The following is a 26,292-nucleotide window of genomic DNA, read 5'->3' as shown; positions in this document are numbered from 1 at the left end:
TACGATGTACGATCAATAGTTTCAAAAATCCTCAAATGTACGATAATTTCACATTGCATCTAGTAACACCATCTTTTGCTGTGGCTTTCCCAAGTCAATTACATAATTTTAAACTGTTCTGAAGTCAGATTTCACCTCAGTGCTTACAGGTTTATAAATGTCTCCTACAAACTAATGAAAAAGAGAAATTTAAAAATGATGGGAAAAATGCTGAAATCAAGCTATGTGGCTTTTTAGCCCAGCACAACATTGCAATGAGAAGCACAGACCACTTAGTGCAGGTGATTAAAGGCATTCTGCTATGACAGACAGTGAATCAGATGAGGAGATCGAGATCAGCAACTGAGTAGGCTTCTTTGTCATTTATTGGGTCAGTTTTTCCACTGCTGTGATGTTTTGTTGCGTGCTTTTAACCTGTGTAGAAATGAAATAAATAGGACTGCACAAATGTGCATACTGTGTCAATGAGTGGAGGTCGGAGTGGTGCCGACACACTCTGCACGTTTATAAGCATTATATTACTGGTTTTAAAGATGTTTATTTAAACTGGGCAATATAAAACACCTTCTTTGTTACATTATATTGGAGTGAGAAGTCGTTTATAGAACGTTATTATCAAATTTATAATGTACGATAATTTGTACTGAAAAACGATAATTTAAGCCTCTCTGTACGATATTGTGGGATTTTGGATCTGGCAACACTGCTGAAATGTCATATCCCAACTCCCCCCTCTTTTTGTTTGCTGGGAAATCTAGATGATGTCTTGATTGAAACACCTTTGGTTCACGTGGTTCTGACTGCCATATGCATCGCTAAGAACACTATCCTCATAAATTGGAAAAATGGAGATATTATTTTCATTAACCAGTACAGAAATATTTTGTTAGATCATATTACACTTGACACAGCCTCTACTTCCACTTCAAATCAAACTTTCTGGGCTACTTTGATCGGTTCCATCACATAGCGATGAAAGGGGCCATTGATATTGTCCTGCAGGATGATGTGGGTGATGGGGTGGAGGGTCTGAGTTTGGAATATCCAGACGTTCCCTGGGGTTGAGTTCACTGGGGGGTCTGGGGCTGGGGGGCTGCTGCCCTGCCCTGGAGGTGTTTGGGTTGCCTTGGGGGGTGGACTACTTGTGGTTGAGAGTGGGGTCCCTTGTGGGGTCTTGGCAGTGGCCATGTGTTGGTGCCTGGTGGCTGCCTTACCCCTGAGTGCATCTGGATGGGGGCTGGGGGCCCTGGGTAGCATTTTGGGAGCAGAGGTGCCTATTGGGGCCAGTGGGGGAGCTGGCTGTCTTGAGGGGTTAGGCCAACCAGCCATTCCTCCCATCCTCATACATTTTTCTCCTCCTGCTCCCTCATATCATCACACAAACATGCACATAGGACCTTGGGGGCTGGACAAGTCAGGGGGTGCGGGTATGCTCCGGGACTGGAAGATCAGAGTTCAAATCCTGCTTGGGTCACACCAAATTGGGACCCAATGCCACACTGCTTGACACACAGCTTTAAAGGGTTGGATTGGGGTTTCTGAGCACAGCCACAACAACAGCTCACTGCTCCCCATGGGGATGGTTTAAATGCTGTGATGAATTTTAGCAGTGAGTGATTACTAATTGGACTTGGAAATCTGAAGTATACAAGCTGAGTCATAATAAATAAAGTAAAAGGACATAGGGAATATGTCTGTGAAGGTTCTCAGTCATCCAGGTCATTGTAGTCTAATGAGCTTTGAAAGAAAAGCGTCAGGACTTCTTTGAGTTGCTTGAAGACGTTTCACCTCTCATCCGAGAGGCTTCTTCAGTTCTAAGGTCAAATGGTGGAGAGTCCCAGATTAAAACCCAGTGGGAGTCCCCCCCCCCCCCCCCCCCCCCCCCCCCGCCCGTGGAGGTGGCTCTTCTATGTTGTGCCACGCGCTTGTGAAGTGGCTGTTTCTCCGATGTAGAGGTCTGGGCATCCCTCGCTGCACTGTACAGCATACACCACATTGTTCAGTTTGTGTTTAGGAGTTTTGTCTTTCGGGTGAACCAGTTTCTGTCTGAGTGTGTTGCTGGGCCTGAAGTACACTGGTATGTTGTGTTTGGAGAAAACCCTCCTGAATTTCTCTGATACACCGGCTACATAGGGGATGACAAGGTTGTTGCATCTGTCTTTCTTTTTCTCCCTCGCTGGTGTCTGGTCTTCTTTTCTGTGCATCTTTGCTGACTTTATAAACGCCCAATTAGGATAGCCACATGTTTTAAGTGATTCCTTTATATGTGTGTGTTCCTTCTTTTTCCCTTCCGGCTTAGAGGGAACATGTTCTGCCAAGTTTGAGTTCCAGAGGGTGATGTGAGTCGAAGAGGAGGTACTGGTCCGTGTGTGTGGGCTTCCGGTACACTTCAATGTTGAGGTTGCCATTTTCTTCAAGGTGTACAGCGCAGTCCAGGAAAGGCAAGCAGTTGTCCTTTATGTTTTCCCTGGTGAACTTGATGTTTTTGTCCACGGCATCGATGTGCATAGTGATGGATTCCACTTCTTGTGTTTTGATTTTGACCCAGGTGTCAGCCACATATCTGTACCAGTTGCTGGGTGCTCTCCCTTTAAAATGAGCCAAGAGCCTTTCTTTCCACTTCCTCCATGCAAAGGTTGGCTTCAATAGGTGACACGGGGGTGCCCATGGCACAGCCATGCTTTTGTCTGTAAAAACCTTCATTGTATTTGAAATATGTAGTGGTGAGGCAGAGGTCTAACAGTGTGCAAATCTGATCGGGTGTGAAGTTGGTCCTGTCCTCCAAGGTGCTGTCTTCTTGTAGTTGTTTTCTGACCGTCTCCACTGCCTCCGTAGTGGGTATGCAAGTGAAGAGGGAGACTATGTCAAAGGACAACATGGTTTCATCTGGATCCAGGGTAAGTTTCTGGACCTTGTCAGTGAAGTCGGTGGAGTTCTTGATGTGGTGTGGGGTGTTCCCCACCAGAGGTGCAAGGATAGTAGCAAGGTCTTTCGCGATGTTGTAGGTGACTGAATTTATGCTACTGACAATGGGTCTGAGAGGGATACCTTCCTTGTGGATCATGGGAAGTCCGTAGATGCAGGGTATGGCATTTCCTGGATAAAGGTGGTGATATGTCAGGCGGTTGATGGTTTTGTCCCTTTCAAGGCCTTGAAGGCAAGCTATAACTTTCTTTTTGTAGCTGCTTGTGGGGTCTCGCTTTAAGGCTTCATAGGTGTTGTTGTCACTGAGGAGAGTAGTGATCTTTGCGTGGTAATCCGTTGTGTTTAGGACCACGGTGCACCTTCCCTTATCAGCTCGCAATATAGTGATGGTGTGGTCTTTGCTGTGACTTTGTGTGTGACTGCCTTCTTTTCTTGTAGCGTGAGGTTAGGCGGAGGGACTTTGGCACTGGAGAGGGTAGCTGAGACTTTCATCCTGATCTGTTCTGCTTCTGTATGAGATAATTTGTTGGTCCGTATGGCAGTTTCAGTGGCTGTGATGAGGTCCACTATGAGCAACTGTTGCGGAGCAATGGCAAAATTGAGTCCTTTGGTGTCACGCCCTGTCCTATCTACTCTTAGGTTTTGTCTGTTCTCCGTTAATTGCTCCCACCTGCCTCTTGTTTCCCAATCACCATAGCTCCCGCTCCTCTTGTATTTAAACCCCTTCTGTTCTGTGTTCCCGGTCGTGTCATTGTTTCAGTGTTCCAGCGTGTATTTCCAATAAATCGATGTTAGAAGTCCTCACCTGCCTGCCTGTTTTCCTCCCCGCGTGTGGATCCTTGCCTCACCTCAGCTCACCTCGCCACACGCTCGTGACAGAATGACACGACCCCCTGAAGGGTCCAGCGGGGAGATCCTCCCATGGAAGTATTTATTCCAGTTCTTCTCCGCCGACTATCGACCGGCTTCTCCTTCCCCAGCTCCAGCTCCGCCTCGCCGCAGACGGCATCCCCGACCTTCTGCCTCGGCGTTCCTCGCCGCCCTTCCGGAACCGGACGGGACGTTGGAGGGAGAGATGCTCCGGGATCGCTCCAGCTTCGAGGGCACGAGGCTGGCTTTCTGCTCCCCCGGGGTTGGTCCACGGCGTGGGGAGAGACGCCGGAATCCACCGCAGCCCTGCGCTTCAGGACGGAGCTGCAAGCCCACCGCTGGCCGTGCTCGGCGAGCCAGTTCGGACACGCCCCCGGTCAGACCAGCTGTCCCGTCTACGGCCGAATCGGTGTCTGCAGGAGGAGGAGCTGCGCTCGCAGCCCTGTGGGCGGAGCACGTCAGTCTACAGGTTGAAACAGCCCAGGTTCGTCAGACCATCGAACTCCAAGTCCTCCAGCTAGATGATCTGCTCGCTGAACTCCGCGGGCTCCAGCTGGACGATCTGCTCGCTGAGCTCCAGCTGGACCACCTGCTCGCTGAGCTCCAGCTGGACGAACTGTTCGCGGTTCCGGCTGAACCAGCTGTCCCACCTCCGGTCCACTCGGCTCCTCTGTCATCTGTGGGAGGTGGAGCCACACCCACAGTCCAGCCAACTGAACTGGCCAGTCAGCGGGCTGAGCTGGTCCGGCTTCAACAGAGCGCCCATTCTAATCAGCTCCGACTCGACGCTCTGCGCTCCCTGTCTTCAGCACTAGCACTGCTCGTTCACTCAAGGCCTGTTCCAGGGGGGGTCCAGAAGCAGACGGTGCAGGCCCAGAAGCAGACGGTTCCGGTTCCGGCCCAGAAGCAGACAATGCGGGCCCAGAAGCAGACGGTACCAGCCCAGAAGCAGATGGGTCTGGTGCAGGCCCAGAAGCAGACGTTACCAGCCCAGAGGTCAGCGGTTCGGGGACCGGCGGTCCAGAAGCCAGAGGACCAGAAGCGGATGAAAGTCAACACCGCCTCCATTCCAAGGGTCGACGCCTCCATTCCAAGGGTCGACGCCTCCATTCCAAGGGTCGACGCCTCCATTCCAAGGGTCGACGCCTCCATTCCAAGGGTCGACGTCTCCATTCCAAGGGTCGACGCCTCCATTCCAAGGGTCGACGCCTCCAATCCAAGGGTCGACGCCTCCAATCCAAGGGTCGACGCCTCCAATCCAAGGGTCGACGCCTCCAATCCAAGGGTCGACGCCTCCACTCCTGAAGTTGGCTCGTCTGATGACGTCGCCGCCTCCACTCCTGAAGTTGGCTCGTCTGATGACGTCGCCGCCTCCACTCCTGAAGTTGGCTCGTCTGATGATGTCGCCGCCTCCACTCCTGAAGTTGGCTCGTCTGATGACGTCGCCGCCTCCACTCCTGAAGTTGGCTCGTCCGATGACGTCGCCGCCTCCACTCCTGAAGTTGGCTCGTCCGATGACGTCGCCGCCTCCACTCCTGAAGTTGGCTCGTCCGATGACGTCGCCGCCTCCACTCCTGAAGTTGGCTCGTCCGATGACGTCGCCGCCTCCACTCCTGAAGTCGGCTCGTCCGATGACGTCGCCGCCTCCACTCCTGAAGTCGGCTCGTCCGATGACGTCGCGTCTGGTCTGACGTCTCCTCCGTGTCCGGTTCTGATGGTGACTCTGAAGGTCGCTCTGGTCCAGCCTGCAGGGACTTTGTCGCCGGTCCTGCCTGTGTCCCCGGCCCAGCCTGCAGGGCTCCTCTACCGCAGGCGCCATCCTCCCAGGGCCCGTCGCCTCCTCTTCTGCCCCAGGCACAGGCCCCCAAGGGTCCGTCCCCATCTCCTCATCTGCCCCAGGCGCCGGCCTCCAAGGGCCCGTCGCCTCCTCATCTGCAGCAGGCGCCGACCTCCAAGGGCCCGTCGCCTCCTCATCTGCAGCAGGCGCAGGCCTCCTGACTCTGCTGATCCCTGCCGCCTCTCCTGTGGTCCCTCGGTTCCTCTGGGCCCTCCCTCCGGGTCCCCCTCCTCCCGCCCTGCTCCTTGTTCCTGTGGGCGTCTGGGATCCGCCCTTTGAGGGGGGGGGGGGGGGGGTACTGTCACGCCCTGTCCTGTCTACTCTTAGGTTTTGTCTGTTCTCCGTTAATTGCTCCCACCTGCCTCTTGTTTCCCAATCACCATAGCTCCCGCTCCTCTTGTATTTAAACCCCTTCTGTTCTGTGTTCCCGGTCGTGTCATTGTTTCAGTGTTCCAGCGTGTGTTTCCAATAAATCGATGTTAGAAGTCCTCACCTGCCTGCCTGTTTTCCTCCCCGCGTGTGGATCCTTGCCTCACCTCAGCTCACCTCGCCACACTCTCGTGACATTTGGCTAATACGTTCATTTCAGGTTCAGTGAGGTTCCGGTCTGAAAAGTTCTTCACCCATTTTTTTTCGACTGTCCTCCGGTGTAAGTTCTTCTCTGTGTTGTGTAGATTCAGACTGAGGAGTGAGTGTTCTTGAAAGCAGGGTATGGAATTTCCTGCGTTGTCTTTCTTTTCCTTTGGAGTGTTGGGCCCGCTGAGCCTTCTCCACAAACTTGTAAACCTCTTCTAAGTTTGGAGAGGGTAGAAGGGTTTCCAGTTATTGCAGAGTCTGGCTAATCTTGCTTTGGAGGGCATCTATGGTGAAATGGGCCTGTCTTATCCTTTCACTAAGAAGCTGATTTTGTGCTCTTCGTAGAATTAAGTCCACTCTGTGCCCTCTGACAGTGGATCCTAGGCGTAGGCTCTTAGGAACAACTCTGCTTTGTCTGCATCTCAGGTTGAAATGGAGGTGGTTCCTGTAATCCGCTAGTTTTCTAGATTCTCTTTCATATTCCCGCACCAGTTGAAGGGTGTTCCTCCCAAAATGTACGGCAATATGTCTCAGCAGTTCATTTGTGTGACCTTTACAGGAAAGTAAAATACACTGTATATTGTTGAGCTGTAAAAAATAAAAAAAGTCATTGAACAATAATTGTTTAAAGTATAAAAAAGATCAAGATTTGATCTTATTACAAGTGCCATATAGATGAAGCAAGTACAATACAAGGTAAATAGAACTTGAAAAGAATAATTTCTGAATTACCACAAAATAAAGTGTATTTCTATTGATGACTAATTACTCTAAATTACACTCTTTAAATGTAACACTAAAATTGTATTATGGCGCGAAAACATAAACAATTATGTGTCAAATAAACACAATAGGAAAATTATGAGATTATTTTTCCTTGTTCAAAGATTATTTTATATGATACAAAAATGATACGTAACTTTCTGAAATTTTTACATGGAGTATGCGTTAGTTTATTTAGGACCATTCCCATATATTTTCCTTTTAATAGTTTTGAACTTCTGATATTACACATTTAACTTTTGTTCATCAAATATTTTTTAGAGTTCTTCTCAGGCTGAAATAAGATGATGAAACACTTTGGAGCAAATATACACAGAATCAGCCCAAAACTGGAGGCCAGAATAGCAAATATCTCCACAGCTACAGTCAATTTTCCAGGAGAGCTGACATATGCTGGGATGAAGGTGAGCCACACTGCACAGAATATCAGCATGCTGAAGGTTATCAGCTTGGCTTCATTAAAATTATCAGGTAGTTTCCGAGCTAGAACTGCTAACACAAAGCAGAAAACAGCCAGCAGGCCAATGTACCCGAGCACAGCCCAGAACCCAACAGCAGAACCTAATGCACATTCCAGGATGATCTTCTCCTTGTATGTGCTCAGATTCTTCATTGGGAATGGAGGGCTGAGTAACAGCCACACAGTGCATATTATGACTTGAACAAATGTAAAAATAACTATAGTCATTCTTTGCTGTGGAGGCCCAAACCATTTCATGACATTACTACCTGGAAGTGTAGCTTTAAAGGCCATTAAAACCACTACAGTTTTGCCAAGAACACAGGAGATACAGAGAACAAAGGTGATACCAAACGCTGTGTGTCGCAGCATGCAGGACCAATCAGAGGGAGCTCCGATGAAAGTTAATGAACATAAGAAACACAGAGTCAGAGAGAAGAGCAGCAGGAAGCTCAGCTCAGAGTTGTTGGCTCTGACAATTGGAGTTGTTCTGTGATGAAAGAAAATAGCTGCTGTTATGATGGCCAGACAGGCCCCACTAACAGAGAATGCAGCCAGGATGATTGCCAGGACTTCATCATAGGAAAGAAACTCCACAGGTTTGGGGAAACAAGCGTCTCTTTGTGCATTAGGCCACAATTCACTGGGACACGGGGAACAGTCTGAAGAATCTGAAAGATTTAATAAAACAACTTATTATCATTGAAATACATTTGAAAGTGAACAGAAAACGTTAGCATACCTGTTGTGTTACTAATCTCTCCTTCAGGACATGGTATACAATCATAGCAGCAGATGGGTTTTCCTTTCTGCAGGACTTTACGAGTTCCTGGAGGACATCTCTCAGAGCACACTGATACTGGGACCTGTTACAAAATAGACAAATTTACAATACGAAACAAATTTAGATATTTATATCACTAATTTATTATTGTTTAAAAAATTGCAGTCATTGAGATCTTTACTTGCGTGCTACCCTTCAGCCATGATATGTTGTTGTTGACATGAAACTCCTGTCCTTTAGGCAGTGATGCATCATAGTACCCTACTGTTACCAGTTCAAAAACTCCACTCTCACTCTTCTGCCAGTTGACCAGCTCATAAAAAGCTACAGGATCTCCATTAGCATCAAATGATACAGGGTAACCATTGCGGAAAAAGTAGACTTTTTGCAGTTTTTTAAAAATCTGTCAAGTATTAAATGATGGAGAAGAAAAAAAACTATAAAGTTAAACTTTGGTTTACTTGACAGAAACATTAAGGAATTCTTGATTTTTTTATATTTATTTATTTTTTTACTAACCTGTTCAGAGTCTGATCTTAAATCTTCGTCACACTTAGTGGAGACAACTGTTTCCCGACACACAGCATTGTGAATAGCATGAGCTATAGCATAAACAGCCTTGTACACCATGTTAGAGATTCTTAACTGAGATGTATCAGTGTATGAGTTTTTTAACATTTTTAAATCTTCATTGCCATCACACAATCGTTTGTCTGTTTTATTTACTATAACACATTAGAAATGAGAAACAAACTCCACTTATTAAACAATATAGGAAATATTTTCTTTCAGTTTTAGATAAACTCTGCTGTAAGCATTACTTGAAGAAGAAATAGTAAAGAGTGAATATTTAACTCATTCCCTTTTAACTGCCATAATACAGATACTGGTCATAAAATTAGAATATTAGAATATCGCAAAGTAGATTTATTTCAGTAATTCCATTCAAAAAGTGACAAATTTCTATTAGTTTAATTTATTACACCAAGACTTTTATATTTAAAATGTTTATGTTTTAAAATATTGATGAATATAACTGACAACTAATGAAAGTCCCAAATTCAGTATTTCAGAAAATTATTATATCAATTAAGACCAATGCAAAAAAAAAATTTTTTTGAAATGTTGGCCAACTGAAAAATATTTAACATGTGCACCATTTAATTCTCTGTCATGATATTCTAATTGTATGACCAGCACCTGTATGTGGTAACTTTTCGCAATGTATCAGAAGTATTTTACAATCTAAAGAAATGACAAAGTTTGACTACTTAACAAAAAATAAAATGGGCAATACAATTATTGTTTCACGCATTAAGCTTATTTTAAACATTCTCACTTGTTTTCAAGCTGCAGTTGAATGCATCCTCCCAGAACTCAGTCAGCACTGAGGAGGAGGCTACTTCGGTGGGAGAAAGATCCAGTAGGAACTCTTTGAGACCTGGGATGATGGATTTCTGAATTGCAAACCCAATGGCTCCTTCACAGAAACTGTAGGTCATCAAGTAAGGGTCAGTTATCCAGCCCTCACTTATTATCCACTGACGAGGTGGTGGAGGCTCCAGAGCCAGCTCATCTAAAAGAACTGGCAAATCCCCAGAGTCAATAAATGCAACAACAATCAATGCTGTTGACCTGCAGAGACAACAAAATGTATTTTTATGACAAGAAATGTCTGTCACAGATGTATGTGTTCAATCTCAACTTGTGCTTAAACCTGCGGATGACATCAGCTACTCTCTGGATCTTGCTCTGTGCATCGGTTCGTAGGAAGGATTCAGAGTATTCCACACAGATTCCCACTTTCTGTGCTGCATTGAGAAAAGATGCCACACCATAATTCCCATAATCTGTATCCGAGCGTACAACACCTATCCAAGTCCATCCAAAGTGTTTCACCAGCTTGGCCAGTGCATCAGCCTGGAACTGGTCACTGGGAATTGTTCTGAAAAAAGTTGGGTACTGCTGCTTATCTGACAGACAGGCACACGTGGCAAAGTAACTGACCTACAAGAAAAAAAAATATTTTGGTAGAAAAAAGAACTATTAACAAATCACCAAGTATACTTTTGTAATTTATCTAATGAAAATTCAGAACTGCTACCAGCGGGATGTTAAATGACCCGATGATGCGAGACATGCTGATGGATGGAGTAGATCCAGAGTCTCCAACAACAGCCACCACCCCACCAGACTGTGAACAACTGCTGTCCTTGTCAATCGCAGAGTCCCAACCATTTAACAGCTGGAATGCAGAGTGGACTGCAACTGGTACCGAGGCGCAGGAGTCATATATCTGATATCCAAGTTTGATGCCTGGCAGCAGCTCTGTGCTGTTGTTTATCTCATTGATGGCAAAGATCATTGTTCGAGAAAAGCGCAGTTGTCTGGAAATAAGGCTGCAGAAAATCTGAATGGTTAGTGCAGAAATTTACGTAATAAAGGATGGAAAAATAGGAGAAGGCAGGCAAATCACCAACATAACAACCACAAAGCTAAATAAATAAGTGATGTAGCATTCTGTGAGTATAACAAGAATACATCAAAGTTCAATTAAAATGTAGTTAAAATAAAGTAGATGAGGAGATCACACAACTGTCATAGAAATCTGACTTTTCTTCAGCCACTTCTTCCTCTCACTAACCTCCCTGTGCATCTTAGAGACTCGGGCTTGGTGCTGTAGTCATTAACCACTGTGTGCAGTTTGTAGTGTAAAAAGAAAACACCTCCAATAACAAAGTCTCCATCTGCTGCGAATGCAGGTAAAAGAGGGCTATTCTGCAGGATGCACTTGTTTGAAGAAGCCTCGATACTGACACCAGCAGCAGTTTGATTCTCTGAAGGTTCAATCTTTTGTTTTGTATCATTCAGAGACACAGCAAATACAACAGATGTCAGCTCCAGCAAGTGAAGGCCAATAAAGACAAGTCTGGTCTCCATTCTACACCTGACTGTATTACAGCTGAAGTGTGCTCTTATTGTTTGATCTGCACCTTCGATTATATGTCGTCATGTTTATCTGAACCAAGATGCTCCCACCCACCTATATTTGTATCTTTTAATGACTTCTGTGAATTTCAGTTGTCCGTTTTTTAATAGCTTAATTACTAAGATGAAATTGAGTGTTACTGATTTGAACGTTTGTTTTAAATGGATATTTTTGGTCTGCATTTTGGTTAAATGCAATTTTCAATACTGAATTTTGAAATAATCCATAAAGAGGTCATTCACTCATTATTTGAAGTGGTCTTTAGTAGAAATAAATGTTTTTTCTTTACTGTGGGGGAAAAAAAGATCTAGTGTGCCTGTTTCAGCACGGATAATTCAGCCAGAGGAAAAAGTAGCTTCAGACAGCAGGATCTAGAGTCTTATCTCCTGATATCTGAACGTCTTACCTCTTCTAAAAGGCCTCATATTTGTTCAGTATATGAAACAGACAGAAATCATTCAAGTAATCTAAATGAAAATATAACTAATTTAATAAATGTATATATAGTCAAGGAAGAGACCCCTGCTTATTTTGTCAACTTCCAAAATAACAATGTTTGCCACCAATATTTTTCAACAACTGGACATCTTTTTATTCATTTTCAACAACATTTAGGTGGATTTTTCCTGAGATTAAAGGTGAAACTACACATTGTCACTTTAATGTATTTTAACTTCTAAAAAGCCATGCCAAAATATACAGTTTCAAATCAAATCAAAGATACTTTATTAACCCCAGAGGGAAATTAGAGTTTCAGTACACACAATTCAGAGAACAGACATACATGGGCAAGACACTGGACAAGAATTGGTGACTGTGGTCATTCGCAACCCTGAGTCGCGCTACCTTAATAGAGATGAGAGGGTTACATGAGGATTGGTTCAGGTGGAGGGAAAAAAAGGCACTTCAGAGTTACCCTCCCACTAGGGGTTGTATGAACTAGTCGACTAGTCGACTTCACGGATCTGTAGTGACTTTTTATGCCTGTCATTGACTAGTCGCTGTCACGTGATAATGACTGACAAGATGCAGTCCTCGGAAAAGACAGCAGGTGATGAGCCCCTGCGTCGGGAGGCGGAGGCGACGCGCTGCGCCATAGCGTCGGTACTGACACCGGCAGTAAAACCGACATTTGACCAAACTGTGACCTTTTCCCTCTTGCAATTTTACCTTCCCCTCACCCCATCCTAATCTTAACCAGTTTGCACATGCAAAGCTCTGATCGTTGATGTGCTCCAGACATCTGCGTCCTGAGCACCGACAAATCAGGTGTCACCACCTCAAAATCAAATTAAACAAGCGATTGTTCATGTCGGCTCATTTCCTTTCATGTTTTCAGTCTGTTATTTGTGCCTGATGCGTTTCACTGCTGCGGAGCGAGGCACATCACCTATTTTGTTCTCCGGTGACGCACCGCCAAAATTCCACTATCTCTGCTCCGCTCCGGCACGAACTCCACAGCAAAAATAGTCCTGTTGTAGTCAGGGCGAGCAGCGGCACTCCGCTGTTTTTGAGGTCGGTAGATCTTTTAGAACTGCAGTTCAAAGGTAACTCATAAGGTGAAAATAAATGAACCCAGGTAGCAGTTTTTCTTTAGGACTGAGAGGAGATGCAGGAAGATAATAAACAGGCAGGACAGAAAAATAGTCAAAAACAAGTTAGTTTTTGTACCTGGTGGATGCAACAAACAGACACCATTGAAGGTAATCAGAAGTGAGGAACATAAAAGGAAATAATTATTTTAATGTCTAGAACAGCAGGAACTCTGAGAGGCTGCAGGCGCATCAGTGAATTTGCGGTCGCTGCGCAGGGGGAGGGGGGAGAGGGCTGAAGCAGAAACTACCATTGTTAAAAGAGATGTGTTAACTTAGAAAATGTGGGCGCAATTTTAATTGTTAAAAACTCCTACTTGACTGTCGACTTTAAAAAAAATTAAGTCATGCAACCCCTACCTCCCACCAGGAGGGCAGCTTTGCTCTGCAAAAAAACACCTCAGACAGATATGCAACAGACTTCAGACAACACAACATAAGTGTCCACTAGGAGGGGTGGTGGGTTGGGACTATCCCAACTTCAGTTCCTGCAGCCACGATGAAGCAGTGCCTGTCACCTCAGTGTGGATAGGGGAGGAGCATTGAGGGTTGTAGGGTTGCAGTGACCCTGGATGCTTCAGCGGGCTTCCCGCAGTCCCGTCCAGGCTGGGAAAGGAGACAGTGTTGAGTTGCCATACCGACGGCACATTCCACATATCTTCGGGGGGGTCTTTGGAGCCTTGCAGGCCCAAGGGCGCAAGATTCCGATTAGAAATTGTTTTGGGGCCAGACAGAGATAATTTCCTCTCTGTCTTACAGTTTGTTGGTCCTCAACCTCTCAGAATCCCAATAATGGTCATTAAACTATCCCAATCTGTGCTGATTTGTCCTCTCTCTCTTTGATGGCATCCATCTTTTGTGCCAATAATGAATCTCGGCCTAAGTCCCAAGCTTATGATTCATCTCGACAATTATTTGAGTCTGTGAATTCACAGCGTGGTGCAAACCATCTCTGAGCTCCGGGATCAGGCCAATATTCCTCGACAGCTCGTTCATGTTCCGGTAAGCCAGGTAGCCTCCAATGCCAATGAGCAGGAAACCTGACACAGACACCATGAATATCCACACGTCTTCAGAGTCCTCCACAGACAGCTGAGAAAGACAGATCAAGTTCCACTGTTTCTAGGAGTCCATGATGTGTCCAACTGGGTCTGTTCCTGCGGGGCATCCGGGAGCCCCTTCTCCCGTTCTCATCGTTGAAAAAAATGTATCAATCACGTTGAGAGACCAGCTGACGAGATCCATTTGAGTGAATTTCAGTTTTCCAGTTTACAGAAAAATGCAGAAGCAGCCGTGCACCCAGCACACAGAGACAGACAAAGGCCTAGAGGATAAGATATGGAGGAGAGGAGGAAAAAAGTGTCTGCACCCGCCAAGAGTCGGAAGAAGAGTCATGTCCTGTGTCCTGTCTCCTTGTGCATTCCATGTTTTCTTCCTCTTCATAGGTGTCCTTGTATTTCCTGCCCCCTAAAGTTTCATTTTGCCCTCATATATTCAGTTCCCAGTTCAGCCATTTTGGTTTATAGTTCTAGCATTCTTGGTATTCATCCATTCTCTTCCGCATATCCAGAGTTGGGATGTGGGGGCAACAGACTAAGTGGAGAGGCCCAGACTTCCTTCTCTCCAGCCACTTGGGCCAGCTTTTCAGGGGAAGTCCAAGATGTTCCCTGGCCAGGCCAGAGACATAGGGTGTTTCTCAATGTCAAGGTGCCTGGCCTTGCAAGGCGATGTCTTGCAAGGCCAGGCACCTTGCTTACGAGTATACTGTCCTTCCTTGGACAAAGAAAATGGTTAAATGGAACAGACTTGCATCACGTGACCGTGGCTTCCATGGCGGTCACGTAATGTCACGTGACATGAGAGACAACGTCATATTTTATACGTATTAGTGTCAATATAAATATATAATGAGCTTTTACTTTTTAAATTGTGTTTATGTTTATTAAATTAAAAATATAAGTGAGTTACTATCTGCTAGCCACCAAAACTGACTACTGGACAACTACTAAGCAACTAACCAACAATAGATAACTTCTTTGGATCTAAAAAAAACATTTTAAATTAGTTGACTTACTTTTAAATTCGAAAATTGTACTCAAAGTAGCTGCTGGCTTCTGATCTGCCGTCCTTTTTAAAATACAGTGGTGTATTCTGGGTAATTTTTGACCAAGGCTAGGCTACAAGTCACCTCCCATGTATCCTCACTCAACTAGCTAAACGGCTAACAAACGGAGAACACACGCCTCAGTAGAATATGAACATTGGAACATGTCTTGGTGCCTCCCGATGATGTATTTCCAAGGCAACCGGGGTGGGGCCAAGACATCATGGCAAGGTTCCTTGGCATTGAGAAACACCCATAGTCCCTCCGACATGTTCTGTTCCTATTTCCCCAGAGTAGCTCTCCCACTGTTATAGATTCTGTTATCCTCACTAGCCATCCTTCCTGTTTTATTATATTTTTCTTCCAGCCTTTGAGTTTCTACTTTTGGGTTATTGTGTTTAGTTCTGTTATGCTTAATCTTTAGCTATTGTTATTTGGTTACCGGTATATTCATTTATTCACCAGTTGTTGTCTTTGAGGTTCTTTTTTAAAATGTTTTTCTAATTTTTTATTCTCCCTGTGTCTTATTGAGTTTTAGCTGTTAGTTTTTGGGAATTTTGTTGTATTTTCCTTTTTATGTTTTATCTGTGTTTGACATGTTTGTATACCGCCTGTTTAATTAACTAACATTTTTTGTGTACACCGCCTTGTTTGGTTGTAATGCCTTGTGAATGCGCTTTATAAATAAAATTGGATTGGATTGGATTGGATTTTACCTCTCTACCCCCAGAGCTAATTACTTACACCTGCCCATCATCATCATCAATATTCATCACACCTGTGCCTTGTCTTGACTAGCATCCTCAGTGTATTTAAGCCTGCTCTCTTCATTGTTCTCTGTTGGTTCTGTGTGCTGCATTTTTACTATGCTCCCCATGCTCCTGTCATGGTGGGGTTCAGGCTATAACCCAATCGCAAGAATAATAGTCCTGTACCTGAGTTCAAAGAGTTTAATAACAAAAATTCCTCCACTGACTGTGGGAATCAAAAACAGGAAACATGGCTTGCATGAACACCAGTTCCACAAACTCGACAAACAGTCAACACAACGCCACGCTGAGGACTGGCAGCAGTGGCCTGAAATAGGGTGAGAACAAGCTGGGTCATTTGGTTCAGCTGCAAAAACTCCAGGAGGTTCACCAGGAAGGGGAGGGCTCCTGAGAGGAGCTGCAGCTGACCTGAAACAAAATAACAGGGGTAAAACAATCACTAAACCAAACAAAAAGGGGTGAATCATAACAGCTCCCCATGCTCCCCATGTTCCTCCATTAAACGATTTATAACTTATTCACCTGGCTGCATTTGGGTCTGATTCCAACAACCAAGTCTTGACACAATTTGTTTTCTGTTTCCCTTTACCAGTTACATAACTTGAAAATGTCAGAATTAAACTGGAGATGCTATTTTCAAAAATTGCTGTACATAATATTTGCAACTGAAAGTAAAAGAAGCGTTTATAAAATAATTAATCAAAAAACATAAGAACTTATGACAACTGTAGAAATGAAATGAGAGATAATAGCTAAATATAATTTTAAAATATCATCTACAAACATGTGTATTGCTATGGCTGGAAAATAGGTCAAATTTACACACTTTTAATGTTACACAAACATTTTATTTCGGGTGGCAAAATATGTGACAAAAAGAAAACCACTAAAGCAAAATTATTAGAACCGTTTTTGAGATGTTCAAAGATTTATTTTTATGGTAAAAATAGGATTACAGAGCTTTCTAAAATATTTACAAGGAGTGTTTACTTTTATTGGGACAATTTCATTATCTAATATTTCAAACTTCCAACATAACACATTTAGTTTTTGTTCATTAAATATTTCTTAGAGTTCTTCTCAGGCTGAAATAAGATGATGAAACACTTTGGAGCAAAAATACACAGAATCAGTCCAAAACTGGAGGCCAGAATAGCAAATATCTCCACAGCTACAGTAAATTTTCCAGGAGAGCTGACATATGCTGGGATGAAGGTGAGCCACACTGCACAGAATATCAGCATGCTGAAGGTTATCAGCTTGGCTTCATTAAAATTATCAGGTAGTTTCCGAGCTAGAACAGCTAACACAAAGCAGAAAACAGCCAGCAGGCCAATGTACCCGAGCACAGCCCAGAACCCAACAGCAGAACCTAATGCACATTCCAGGATGATCTTCTCCTTGTATGTGCTCAGATTCTTCATTGGGAATGGAGGGCTGAGTAACAACCACACAGTACAGATAAGAACTTGAATAAAAGTAACAAAAACAACAGTCATTCTTTGCTGTGGAGGCCCAAACCATTTCATGGCATTACTACCTGGAAGTGTAGCTTTAAAGGCCATTAAAACCACTACAGTTTTGCCAAGAACACAGGAGATACAGAGAACAAAGGTGATACCAAACGCTGTGTGTCGCAGCATGCAGGACCAATCAGAGGGAGCTCCGATGAAAGTTAATGAACATAAGAAACACAGAGTCAGAGAGAAGAGCAGCAGGAAGCTCAGCTCAGAGTTGTTGGCTCTGACAATTGGAGTTGTTCTGTGATGAAAGAAAATAGCTGCTGTTATGATGGCCAGACAGGCCCCACTAACAGAGAATGCAGCCAGGATGATTGCCAGGACTTCATCATAGGAAAGAAACTCCACAGGTTTGGGGAAACAAGCGTCTCTTTGTGCATTAGGCCACGATTCACTGGGACACGGGAAACAGTCTGGAGAATCTGAATAAATTTTAAAAAATTGTTTAAACATAAATCACACTGATTCACAAATATATTTATTTATGTGCAACGTTATTGATTGTACCTGTCGTGTTACTAATCTCTCCTTCAGGACATGGTATACAATCATAGCAGCAGATGGGTTTTCCTTTCTGCAGGACTTTATGAGTTCCTGGAGGACAACTCTCAGAGCACACTGATACTGGGACCTGATGCAGAGATGTGAATATCTTTTAAACTTTTGCTAGAAGTCATGAAACAATTACAGGCATAACTTTCAGAATTCTGCTCCTTACTTGTGTGCCACCATCCATCCAGGTTATTTTTCTCTTGATCTGAAACTCCTGTCCTTTAGGCAGTGATGCATCATAGTACCCTACTGTTACCAGCTCAATAACTCCACTCTCACTCTTCTGCCAGTTGACCAGCTCATAAAAAGCTACAGGATCTCCGTTAGCATCAAATGACACAGGATAACCATTTTTTGAAATGTTGATTTTCTTCATTACAGATAGAAACTGTAAAAACAATAGTACAAGTAGAACAAAGTCCAGAAATGACTAATCAAACCTAAAAGTAGTTTTTTAATGAGGATGTTTTTGTATTTGCAATCACCTGTTTGTAATTTATACTAACATCTTTTTCACACTGAGTGGTAAAGTTTGTTTCCTGGCACACTGCATTGTGAATAGCATGAGCTATAGCATAAACAGCCTTGTACACCATGTTAGTGATCCTTATCTGAGATGTATCAGTGTACGGGCTGTTCAGTGTCTCCATGTCTTCAGTTCCATCACACACTCTTTTGTCTGATTCCACTCCTAAAAAATTAAGACAAAAGATTGTTTATGAACCAAATTATATCTTAAATTATACTTAAATTTAATGTGGATGATCAAAATGTAACTGTCCTGCCAATATAAAGTTAGTGGTAGGACATTATCACAATCACCCTCTCACTTTCTGCCAAGCTGCAGTTGAACGCATCCTCCCAGAACTCAGTAAACACAGAGGAGGCAGCTGCTTCAGAGGGAGAAAGATCCAGCAGGAACTCTCTCAGACCTGGGATGACGGATTGCTGGATAGCAAACCCGATGGCTCCTGCACAGAAACTGTAAGCCATCAGTTGAGGGTCAGTGATCCAGTCCTCACTTCCGATCCACTGGCGAGGTTGTGGAGGCTCCTGGGCCAGCTCTTCTAAAAGAACAGTCAAATCTCCAGACTCCATGAATGCAACAATAATCCGTGCTGTTGACCTGCAGGGAAAACAAAATGCTTTGTCTTAATTAATATAATTCAAAATATTAAAGAAAATGCTGCATTTTATTTGCAAATTCACCTGAAGGATGATAAAAAGAAGACTCAGCAATTACAGATAAATAAAATTAAAATAAACTAGAAGTTACATCATGCACAATGGTAAAACTCATCATGTAAACTTAATAACAGGCATGGTGCACACTTTCTGGTGAGTTAGAATTCACGTTTAACCATTTGAGTTTGGATTTAAACATGGTGCTCAAGTGTGTTATGTGTGGGGAGAGGGAGTTCCATTGGTGCTGAGCAGCTGGAAGCTCGAGCACCCATGGAACTGAGGCTTGATGAGGGAATGGTTATTAATAATAATAATAATAATAATAATAATATAATATAATAATATACTACTAATAATAATGGATTTGATTCATATAGAACGTTTCAAGGCATCCAAAGTTCTTTCCATAATTCTTGCACTCACACACTGCCGATGATGGTAAGCTACTATATAGTCACACACGCCCTGGGGTGGTCTGACAGAGGCGAGGCTGCCATTTCACACCATCGGCCCCTCTGACCACCACCAACATAGGCAAGGTGAAGGTGAAGTGTCTTGCCCAAGGACACAGCAGCAGAATACCTCTGGCAGGAGCTGGAAACGAGCCCATGGCCCTCCGATCATGAGGCAACCCGCTCTACCTCCTGACCTACTGTTAGAACTCAAGCAGAATCTGAACAGAGTGTGCTATCAGATGTTAATTTATAGTATTTTATATTTCTACGAGCCTTCATGTAAACACCAGGAACACAATCAACATAATGGTATTGAAATTGAACAAGTGCACACATATAAATTTTTAGGAATTACCATAGATGGAAAACTGAGTTGGAAGCCTCATATAGATGATATAAAGTTAAAAATATCAAAAAAAAATATATATATATATATAGGACTTGTGAGTAGAATGAGATTTGTTTTAGATATTAAATCCCTTCAGATACTCTATAACTAATTTATTTTACCATATCTGAGCTATGGTGTTGAAATATTGGGAAATAATTACAGAGCAAATAATTATCCCATATATTTACTTCAAAAAATGGTAGTTTGAATAATTTCCCATGCTAGCTATTATGCACCAACAAACCCTATCTTTATCCATTTAAAAATTCTAAAATTTCATGAAATTATTGACTTGCATACACTGGCCGTAGCATATCAGGCTCATCTTCCACCTTATCTCCAAAGGAAGGAGGATATAGTCTAAGAGGAACTGGGATTTTCAAAAAAAATAATAATAATAAAGAATATTACAACCAATAAAAAAAAAGATTTATCCCAGTAAGAGGAGTGAGTTTATGGAATAGCCTCGAGGATAGATTAAAAGATTCATGCTCGTTGTAAATATTCAAAAAGAGTTTTAAAAATAACGCCTTACACAATTACCAAGTACACCAAAATTAGTTTCGTCTGACGTTTATACCTCTTGATTGATTTTGTTGAAATTAGGATGATGCATGTAATAACTGTATTGTTTACATGTTTATTTACTTTTGATATTCATGGCACTGTTGATTTTTTGTAATGAATTAATGGGTAGGCTTAAATAAGTTTAACTTCAGCCTATACCTTTTCGTTCATAAATTATATCTAAAGAAACTGTTTAATTTATAAGAGGAAGTTGTGCTTGTGATAATGATTATTATTATTATGATCTTTATTAGATAATTTCCTTTTCATGTGTTTTATATGTATCGTTATGACAGAAAAATAAATACAAATACAAATTATTGTGAAAACCTGCGGATGACATCAGCTACCCTCTGGATCTTCCTGTGTGGGTCGGTCCGATAGAAGGATTCTGAGTATTCCACACAGATTCCCTCTCTCTGTGCTGCAGCAAGAAAAGACGCCATGCCATAGTTTCCATAATCTGTATCAGAGTGGACAGCTCCTATCCAAGTCCAGCCAAAGTGTTTCACCAGCTTGGCCAGTGCATCAGCCTGGAACTGGTCACTGGGAATTGTTCTGAAAAAAGTTGGGAACTGCTGCTTGTCTGACAGACAGGAACATGTGGCAAAGTAACTGACCTATAAGAATAAGAAAAGCATTTACAAATAAGCATATATATATTAAATTTGCAGCCAAAAGTAAATTCTGAAATCCTACCAGTGGGATGTTAAAGGACCCGATGATGCGAGAGATGCTGATGGATGTCGTAGAGCCAGAGTCTCCAACAACAGCCATCATCTCACCAGACTGGGAACAATTTCTGCTTTTGTAAAACGCAGCGTCCTGACCATTTAACATTTGAAATGAAATATGTGAAGCCATGAGGACCGATGCACAAGAATCATAGATCTGATATCCGAGTTTGATGCCTGGCAGCAGCTCGGTGCTGTTGTTGATCTCCTCGATGGCAAAGATCATTGCAGATGAGAAAGTAAGTTCTGCGGCAATAAGACTGTACAGAATCAAAGCGGTTAGTGCTTACATGAAAATAAAACAGAAGTAAAAGTGACAGAATAACATGTAGTAATAAAAAATCTGAAAACATTTCATTCACAGAATAACTATATTAGTAACACAAAGATTGTGTACATTTCTAACTAAAATGTAGCAAAAAGCCTGATAAAAAGTTCAAATGACAAAGTTTTTCAACAGCAAAGCAACATTTTATGGAAATCCCATCATTTTTATGCACATTCTTTTCAACCTGATCATACTCTCACTGACCTCCCTGTGCATCTTAGAGGCTCAGGCTTGGTGCTGTAGTCATTAATCTTTATGTGTAGTTTGTCGTGTAAAATGAAAACACCTCCGATAACAAAGTCCCCATCTACTGAGAATGCAGGTAAGATGGGGGGATTCAGCAAGCTGCATTCAGCTGAATCGTCAGTACTGACATCTGCTAAAGTCTGATTCACTGAAAGTTCAATCGTTTGTCTCACACCATCCAGAGGCACGGCTAACACAGCAACAGACGTCAGCTCTAACAAGCACACTGTTAAATTCAAGCCAATAAAAACAAATCTGGTCTCCATTCCTCACCTGACTGCATTTCAGTTTATGCATGCTTTTTATTATGTGCACACCCTTTATTATACGTCAGGATGCTAATCAGAAACAAGATGCTGCCACCTATGGATCTATAAATGCATTATTGAATGACATATTTTAGTTTCAAGGATGTTTTTTCTTGTCTCAATCCATTTTGTATAGTAAAAATGTTTCTATTTTTCCTTTTCTTTGTTGAAGTTAGTATACAAAACAAGTTATACCTGTTTAAGCTTGGTTTATGCTTAATGCATTTACTTTCCGCTTGGTGATGCGGCTCACGGCTGGAATGCGCTTCACAACTTGCAGCATTTATGGTTCATGCAACTTGTCTCTGCGGTGAGCCAATATTCTCCCAAACTGTAGGGGGCAGCATGGAGCTCTACGGCATGCATCCAACACTACACCATAGTAGAAGTAAAGACTGTTGTTTACAACATGGCATTCCAGCATTTTTAACAGCGTCCTCGTCTTTTCCGACACTGCTAGCTATTTCTCTCCAAGAATTATTAACAACATGTTGATCACGGTGATCTTTGAGAGCTGAATCATACAAATGTCTGTATTTACGAACCTCTGCCACACTAGTTCTTGCCGGTCCGCCATGTTTTTCTGCGTCCGTCCGTCTGCGTGGTTAGAAAATTTCCTAAAGGTTGGTTTATGCTTGACGCGTCCGCGAGGTCCGCACGGAAAAGTTGAGTCATTTTAACAACCACGCCCCTCCACTACACCTCCGCACGGCCCAAAATTTCCACAACGCGCACCTAGGAAATTTTCTAACCAAGCGGACGGTTGGACACGGAAAAACATGGCGGACCGGCAAGAACTAATATGGCAGAGGTTCGTAAATACAGACATATGTATGATTCAGCTCTCAAAGATCGCCGTGATCAACATGTTGTTAATAATTCTTGGAGAGAAATAGCTCGCACTGTCGGAAAAGACGAGGACACTGTTAAAAAAGGCTGGAATGCCAACAACAGTAATTTTTACTTCTACTACGGTTTAGTGATGGATGCATGCCGTAGAGCTCCATGCTGTCCCCTACAGTTTGAGAGAATATTGGCTCACCGCACAGACAAGCTGCATGAACCATAAACGCTGCGAGTTGTGAAGCGCATTCCAGCCGCGAGCCGCATCACCAAGCGGAAAGTGAATGCGTCAAGCATAAACCAAGCTTAAGTGCGCGGTGCGGAAAGTTTGGGCCGTGGGGAGGCGTGGTGGAGGGGCGTGGTTGTTAAAATGACGCAATTTTGCCGGGCGGAGCCGTGCGAACCTCGCGGATGCGTCAAGCATAAACCAAGCTTTACCTGTCCTAGCTTTCAGTATAATATTGTACCCTTTATGATTTGGCTTTGTTGTGATTAAATATTTTAGATTTTCAATCATTCAGTTCTTTTGGAAAAGTTCTAATAAACAAACAATATTTGTCTGTATTTTTGTTAAATACTGTTTTCATGAGTGGAGTAGTAAAAAATGCAATTATTTATAATGTGTTTGAAAGACAATGTGAACAAACTTTGGACTCCTTAGCACCATTCAGAGAAGCTATTGCAGCTACGGTTGCCCACACACATCAAAGGCAGTGTGTCATGGTGGCAGTGCACACACGGTGGTAGGGAAGTGGGAGACATCGTAGCACTGACAGCTACTTCTGGTGTCACACAAAGAAAGCACCACACACCAACTTTCATCCATCTGCTATTTGTATTTACTGTTTCTCTTGCTCTGCTGATTCCTGCAGTAATTGTTGCTATCAGGGAATCGAGAGCAGTCCGTCCGTATCCTGTGAATGTATGTAGAATGGGCCTGATTGGTCAGTTTCAGCAGCTTTGTCTTCTGGCTCACGCAATGTCGCTACACCACGTCTGTTGCGTCACTCGTGTCTCTCTCCTCTGCAGCCGTGTGCGCACCATCACATTTAAACAACCCCCCGATTTCATTCCAGTGATCACATGAAGTTAGAGCACGACAACCAATCCAAGGGGAAGGAGCAGAATTTCCTTAAACCAGCAAGGCTGCCCCAACGAGAAATGGCGCCAACCCCTGCACAATGTTTAAAGGGAGAAGAAGAACTTTCATGTTAAAGTGCCAACATGAAACACGGAGCTGTCACGATGGGGAGCCAAGAGGAGGTTAGGACCCAAAGATGCAGAGAACCAGATGACAACGAGTGGAGCGATAACGTAAAATGCTTTTATTAAGAATAAATCCAAAAAAGGCAGGGAGCCAAAAAACAACATTCTAAAGTCCCAAATAACAAAACCTGGAATATCCAAAAAACGAAGATCCAAATCTAGAGAGGGGAGCAAGACAAAGGTGACAACGACAATGACCCAACAACAGATAGAGACGCAGACAGGGTTATACACACTAAGGCATGATGGGAGGCAGATAGGCTGCAGGTGTGTGGGGAGAGAAACCAAGTGAAAGCAATTAACTAATCAGGGAGGAAACTAACATGACCTAAGAGTAAAACCTAAAGACAAGAAAAGCCAGCAAAAATAACTAATATTCTAAGGGGGAAGAAAACTACAAAAACCTGTGGGGAAACATACTAAAGAGACTAATAAAATGAAAAGCTGAACCTAGAAAAACTGCAGAGAGGTGACTGGGGGAAAACGAAGGAACACAGGATCTGGGAGGGATAATCTGGAGGGCTGCAAACCAGGAGACACAAAAGCCCCCTTCAGACAGGCCATGAAAAACAGAAATGTTCAGGACTCTGTCCGCAAGACCTTTGTGTCTGAATACAAACATCTGGATAACGTTTTCCGTAATTAAAGTGGACGATGCCCCTAGTAACAGGACCGGACTTGTTACGGACAAGGTGGCTGCTTCAGACTGGTGAGGTCGAATTCCGGACAGGGAGGAGGAGGGGACCGGGGGGACACTGTGCGCTCCTAGATAGCTCGCTCCTGTAGCATGCGGCAAACCATGGCATCTCGCCTCCTACGGTACCGTCTTCCACGATTCCTTTAACCATTGAGCTTCATCATCCAGGTCTTATGCGTCTTCGTGTGCGCAGAATTATGCTTAACATAAGTCCGATCTCCCCCCCCCCCGGACATCTGGAACCTTTCCCTGCTGTGTGAAGGCAGCCGAAAGGACAAGTTCCGGTACAAAAATGGTGTGTCTGAAAACACATTTACGGTTAAAAACCGGACTGAATTGTCCACACATATTCCAGAATGTCTATCTGAAAAGGGCTAAAGAGATACAAAAGGGGATCCTTAGAGGGGGATGGAGCACACAAGGAGACACATGAGGGAGACGCAGACTCAGACCATGACAGGAGTTTTATCTTGTACATCCTTAAACAGTTACGGTATTTCAAGATGGCGCATGATTATGGAGTGTCGACCACAGTATATGTACAGCGGGGCGAAAAAGTTTAGTCAGCCCACAATTGTGCAAGTTTTCCCACTTAAAAAGATGAGAGACCTGTAATTTTCATCATAGGCATACCTCGACTATGAGAAACAAAATAATACAATTCAGAACATCACATTGTCAGAGTTCTAAAGAAAATCAAAATTTCCCCACTTTATTTTAAAAGTTTCAAGCTAATGGGAATATTTAGAATCTACATTAGTGAAATATTACAGTAAAAGGACAAGTTTGTGAACGGCTACAAAAAATTTGATAGTAAACTAGTAAAATTATAACACACTGTGGCTTAGGTGCCACCCTGTAGAGTAGCAGTGCTCAGGCATAGAGATAGGGTGAGAAGCTTCATCATCCAGGGGGAGCTCAGAGTCCTCTCCATCAAAATAAGTCAGCTGAGGTGGTTTGGGGATCTGATTAGTAGGCATCCTGGTTGCTTAGTCATGGAAATTCCCCCAGGCATCTCATCAATTCCCTTGTGTGTCGGTGCATTCAAGACCACCAGTTAGCTATTAGATTTAGGATAGGTGTTGAATTAGATTTTCTGAATGTACACTGCACAAAAAAAAAACCAAATAGCAGGTGGAAATTAAAGGCAGCTAGCAAGGCATCCCCAACAAAGGAGTGGTTCTGTAGGTGGTGACCACAGACCAATTCTCAGTTCCAATGCTTTCTGGCTGATATTAAGGTCACTTTGAATGTTGGTGGTGCTTTCAATCCAGTGGTAGCTTTTTCAGCTTTTCTCTCTTACACCTGAAGGACAAGGGACACACTTTTGAACATGACAAAGTACACATTCTGGACAGATAAGATGGATGGTTTGAGAGAGGAGTAAAGGAACCAATCTATGTCAAACGTGAAAAACCCCACTTTAAATAGGGGTGGGGGGCTTGGGTTTCACCTTTCCAGTACCTTTAATGCAGCTTTGAATCTCATCTCTAAGCAGTTTCAGTCTAGA

The 26,292-nt window shown here is 43.3% G+C and overlaps 2 protein-coding genes and 1 pseudogene across 2 annotated transcripts; all 3 read right to left on the bottom strand.

The window, feature by feature from the left end:
- Positions 1-930: 930 nt before the first annotated feature.
- On the bottom strand, positions 931-6,879 carry LOC129163938 (uncharacterized; annotated as a pseudogene).
- Positions 6,880-7,223: 344 nt separating this feature from the next.
- On the bottom strand, positions 7,224-11,022 carry LOC107380071 (extracellular calcium-sensing receptor-like). The gene is made up of 8 exons (XM_070543830.1): positions 10,880-11,022; positions 10,340-10,634; positions 9,953-10,242; positions 9,575-9,870; positions 8,755-8,960; positions 8,417-8,638; positions 8,194-8,317; positions 7,224-8,122 (listed from the first exon to the last, which is right to left on the bottom strand). The coding sequence occupies exons 2-8, from the start codon at positions 10,598-10,600 to the stop codon at positions 7,224-7,226; spliced, it is 2,298 nt and encodes a 765-aa protein (XP_070399931.1). The 5' UTR covers positions 10,601-10,634; positions 10,880-11,022.
- Positions 11,023-15,184: 4,162 nt separating this feature from the next.
- LOC107380595 (extracellular calcium-sensing receptor-like) lies at positions 15,185-21,320 on the bottom strand. The gene is made up of 7 exons (XM_015951895.3): positions 21,060-21,320; positions 20,691-20,980; positions 18,593-18,888; positions 18,248-18,453; positions 17,929-18,150; positions 17,718-17,841; positions 15,185-17,632 (listed from the first exon to the last, which is right to left on the bottom strand). The coding sequence occupies exons 1-7, from the start codon at positions 21,318-21,320 to the stop codon at positions 16,734-16,736; spliced, it is 2,298 nt and encodes a 765-aa protein (XP_015807381.3). The 3' UTR covers positions 15,185-16,733.
- Positions 21,321-26,292: the final 4,972 nt, after the last annotated feature.

The sequence above is a fragment of the Nothobranchius furzeri genome, chromosome 13, assembly GCF_043380555.1.
Source record: "Nothobranchius furzeri strain GRZ-AD chromosome 13, NfurGRZ-RIMD1, whole genome shotgun sequence".
Classification (NCBI taxonomy): Eukaryota; Metazoa; Chordata; class Actinopteri; order Cyprinodontiformes; family Nothobranchiidae; genus Nothobranchius; species Nothobranchius furzeri.
Note: the sequence above shows the minus strand (reverse complement) of the source record. Positions and strands in the feature narration are given on the sequence as shown.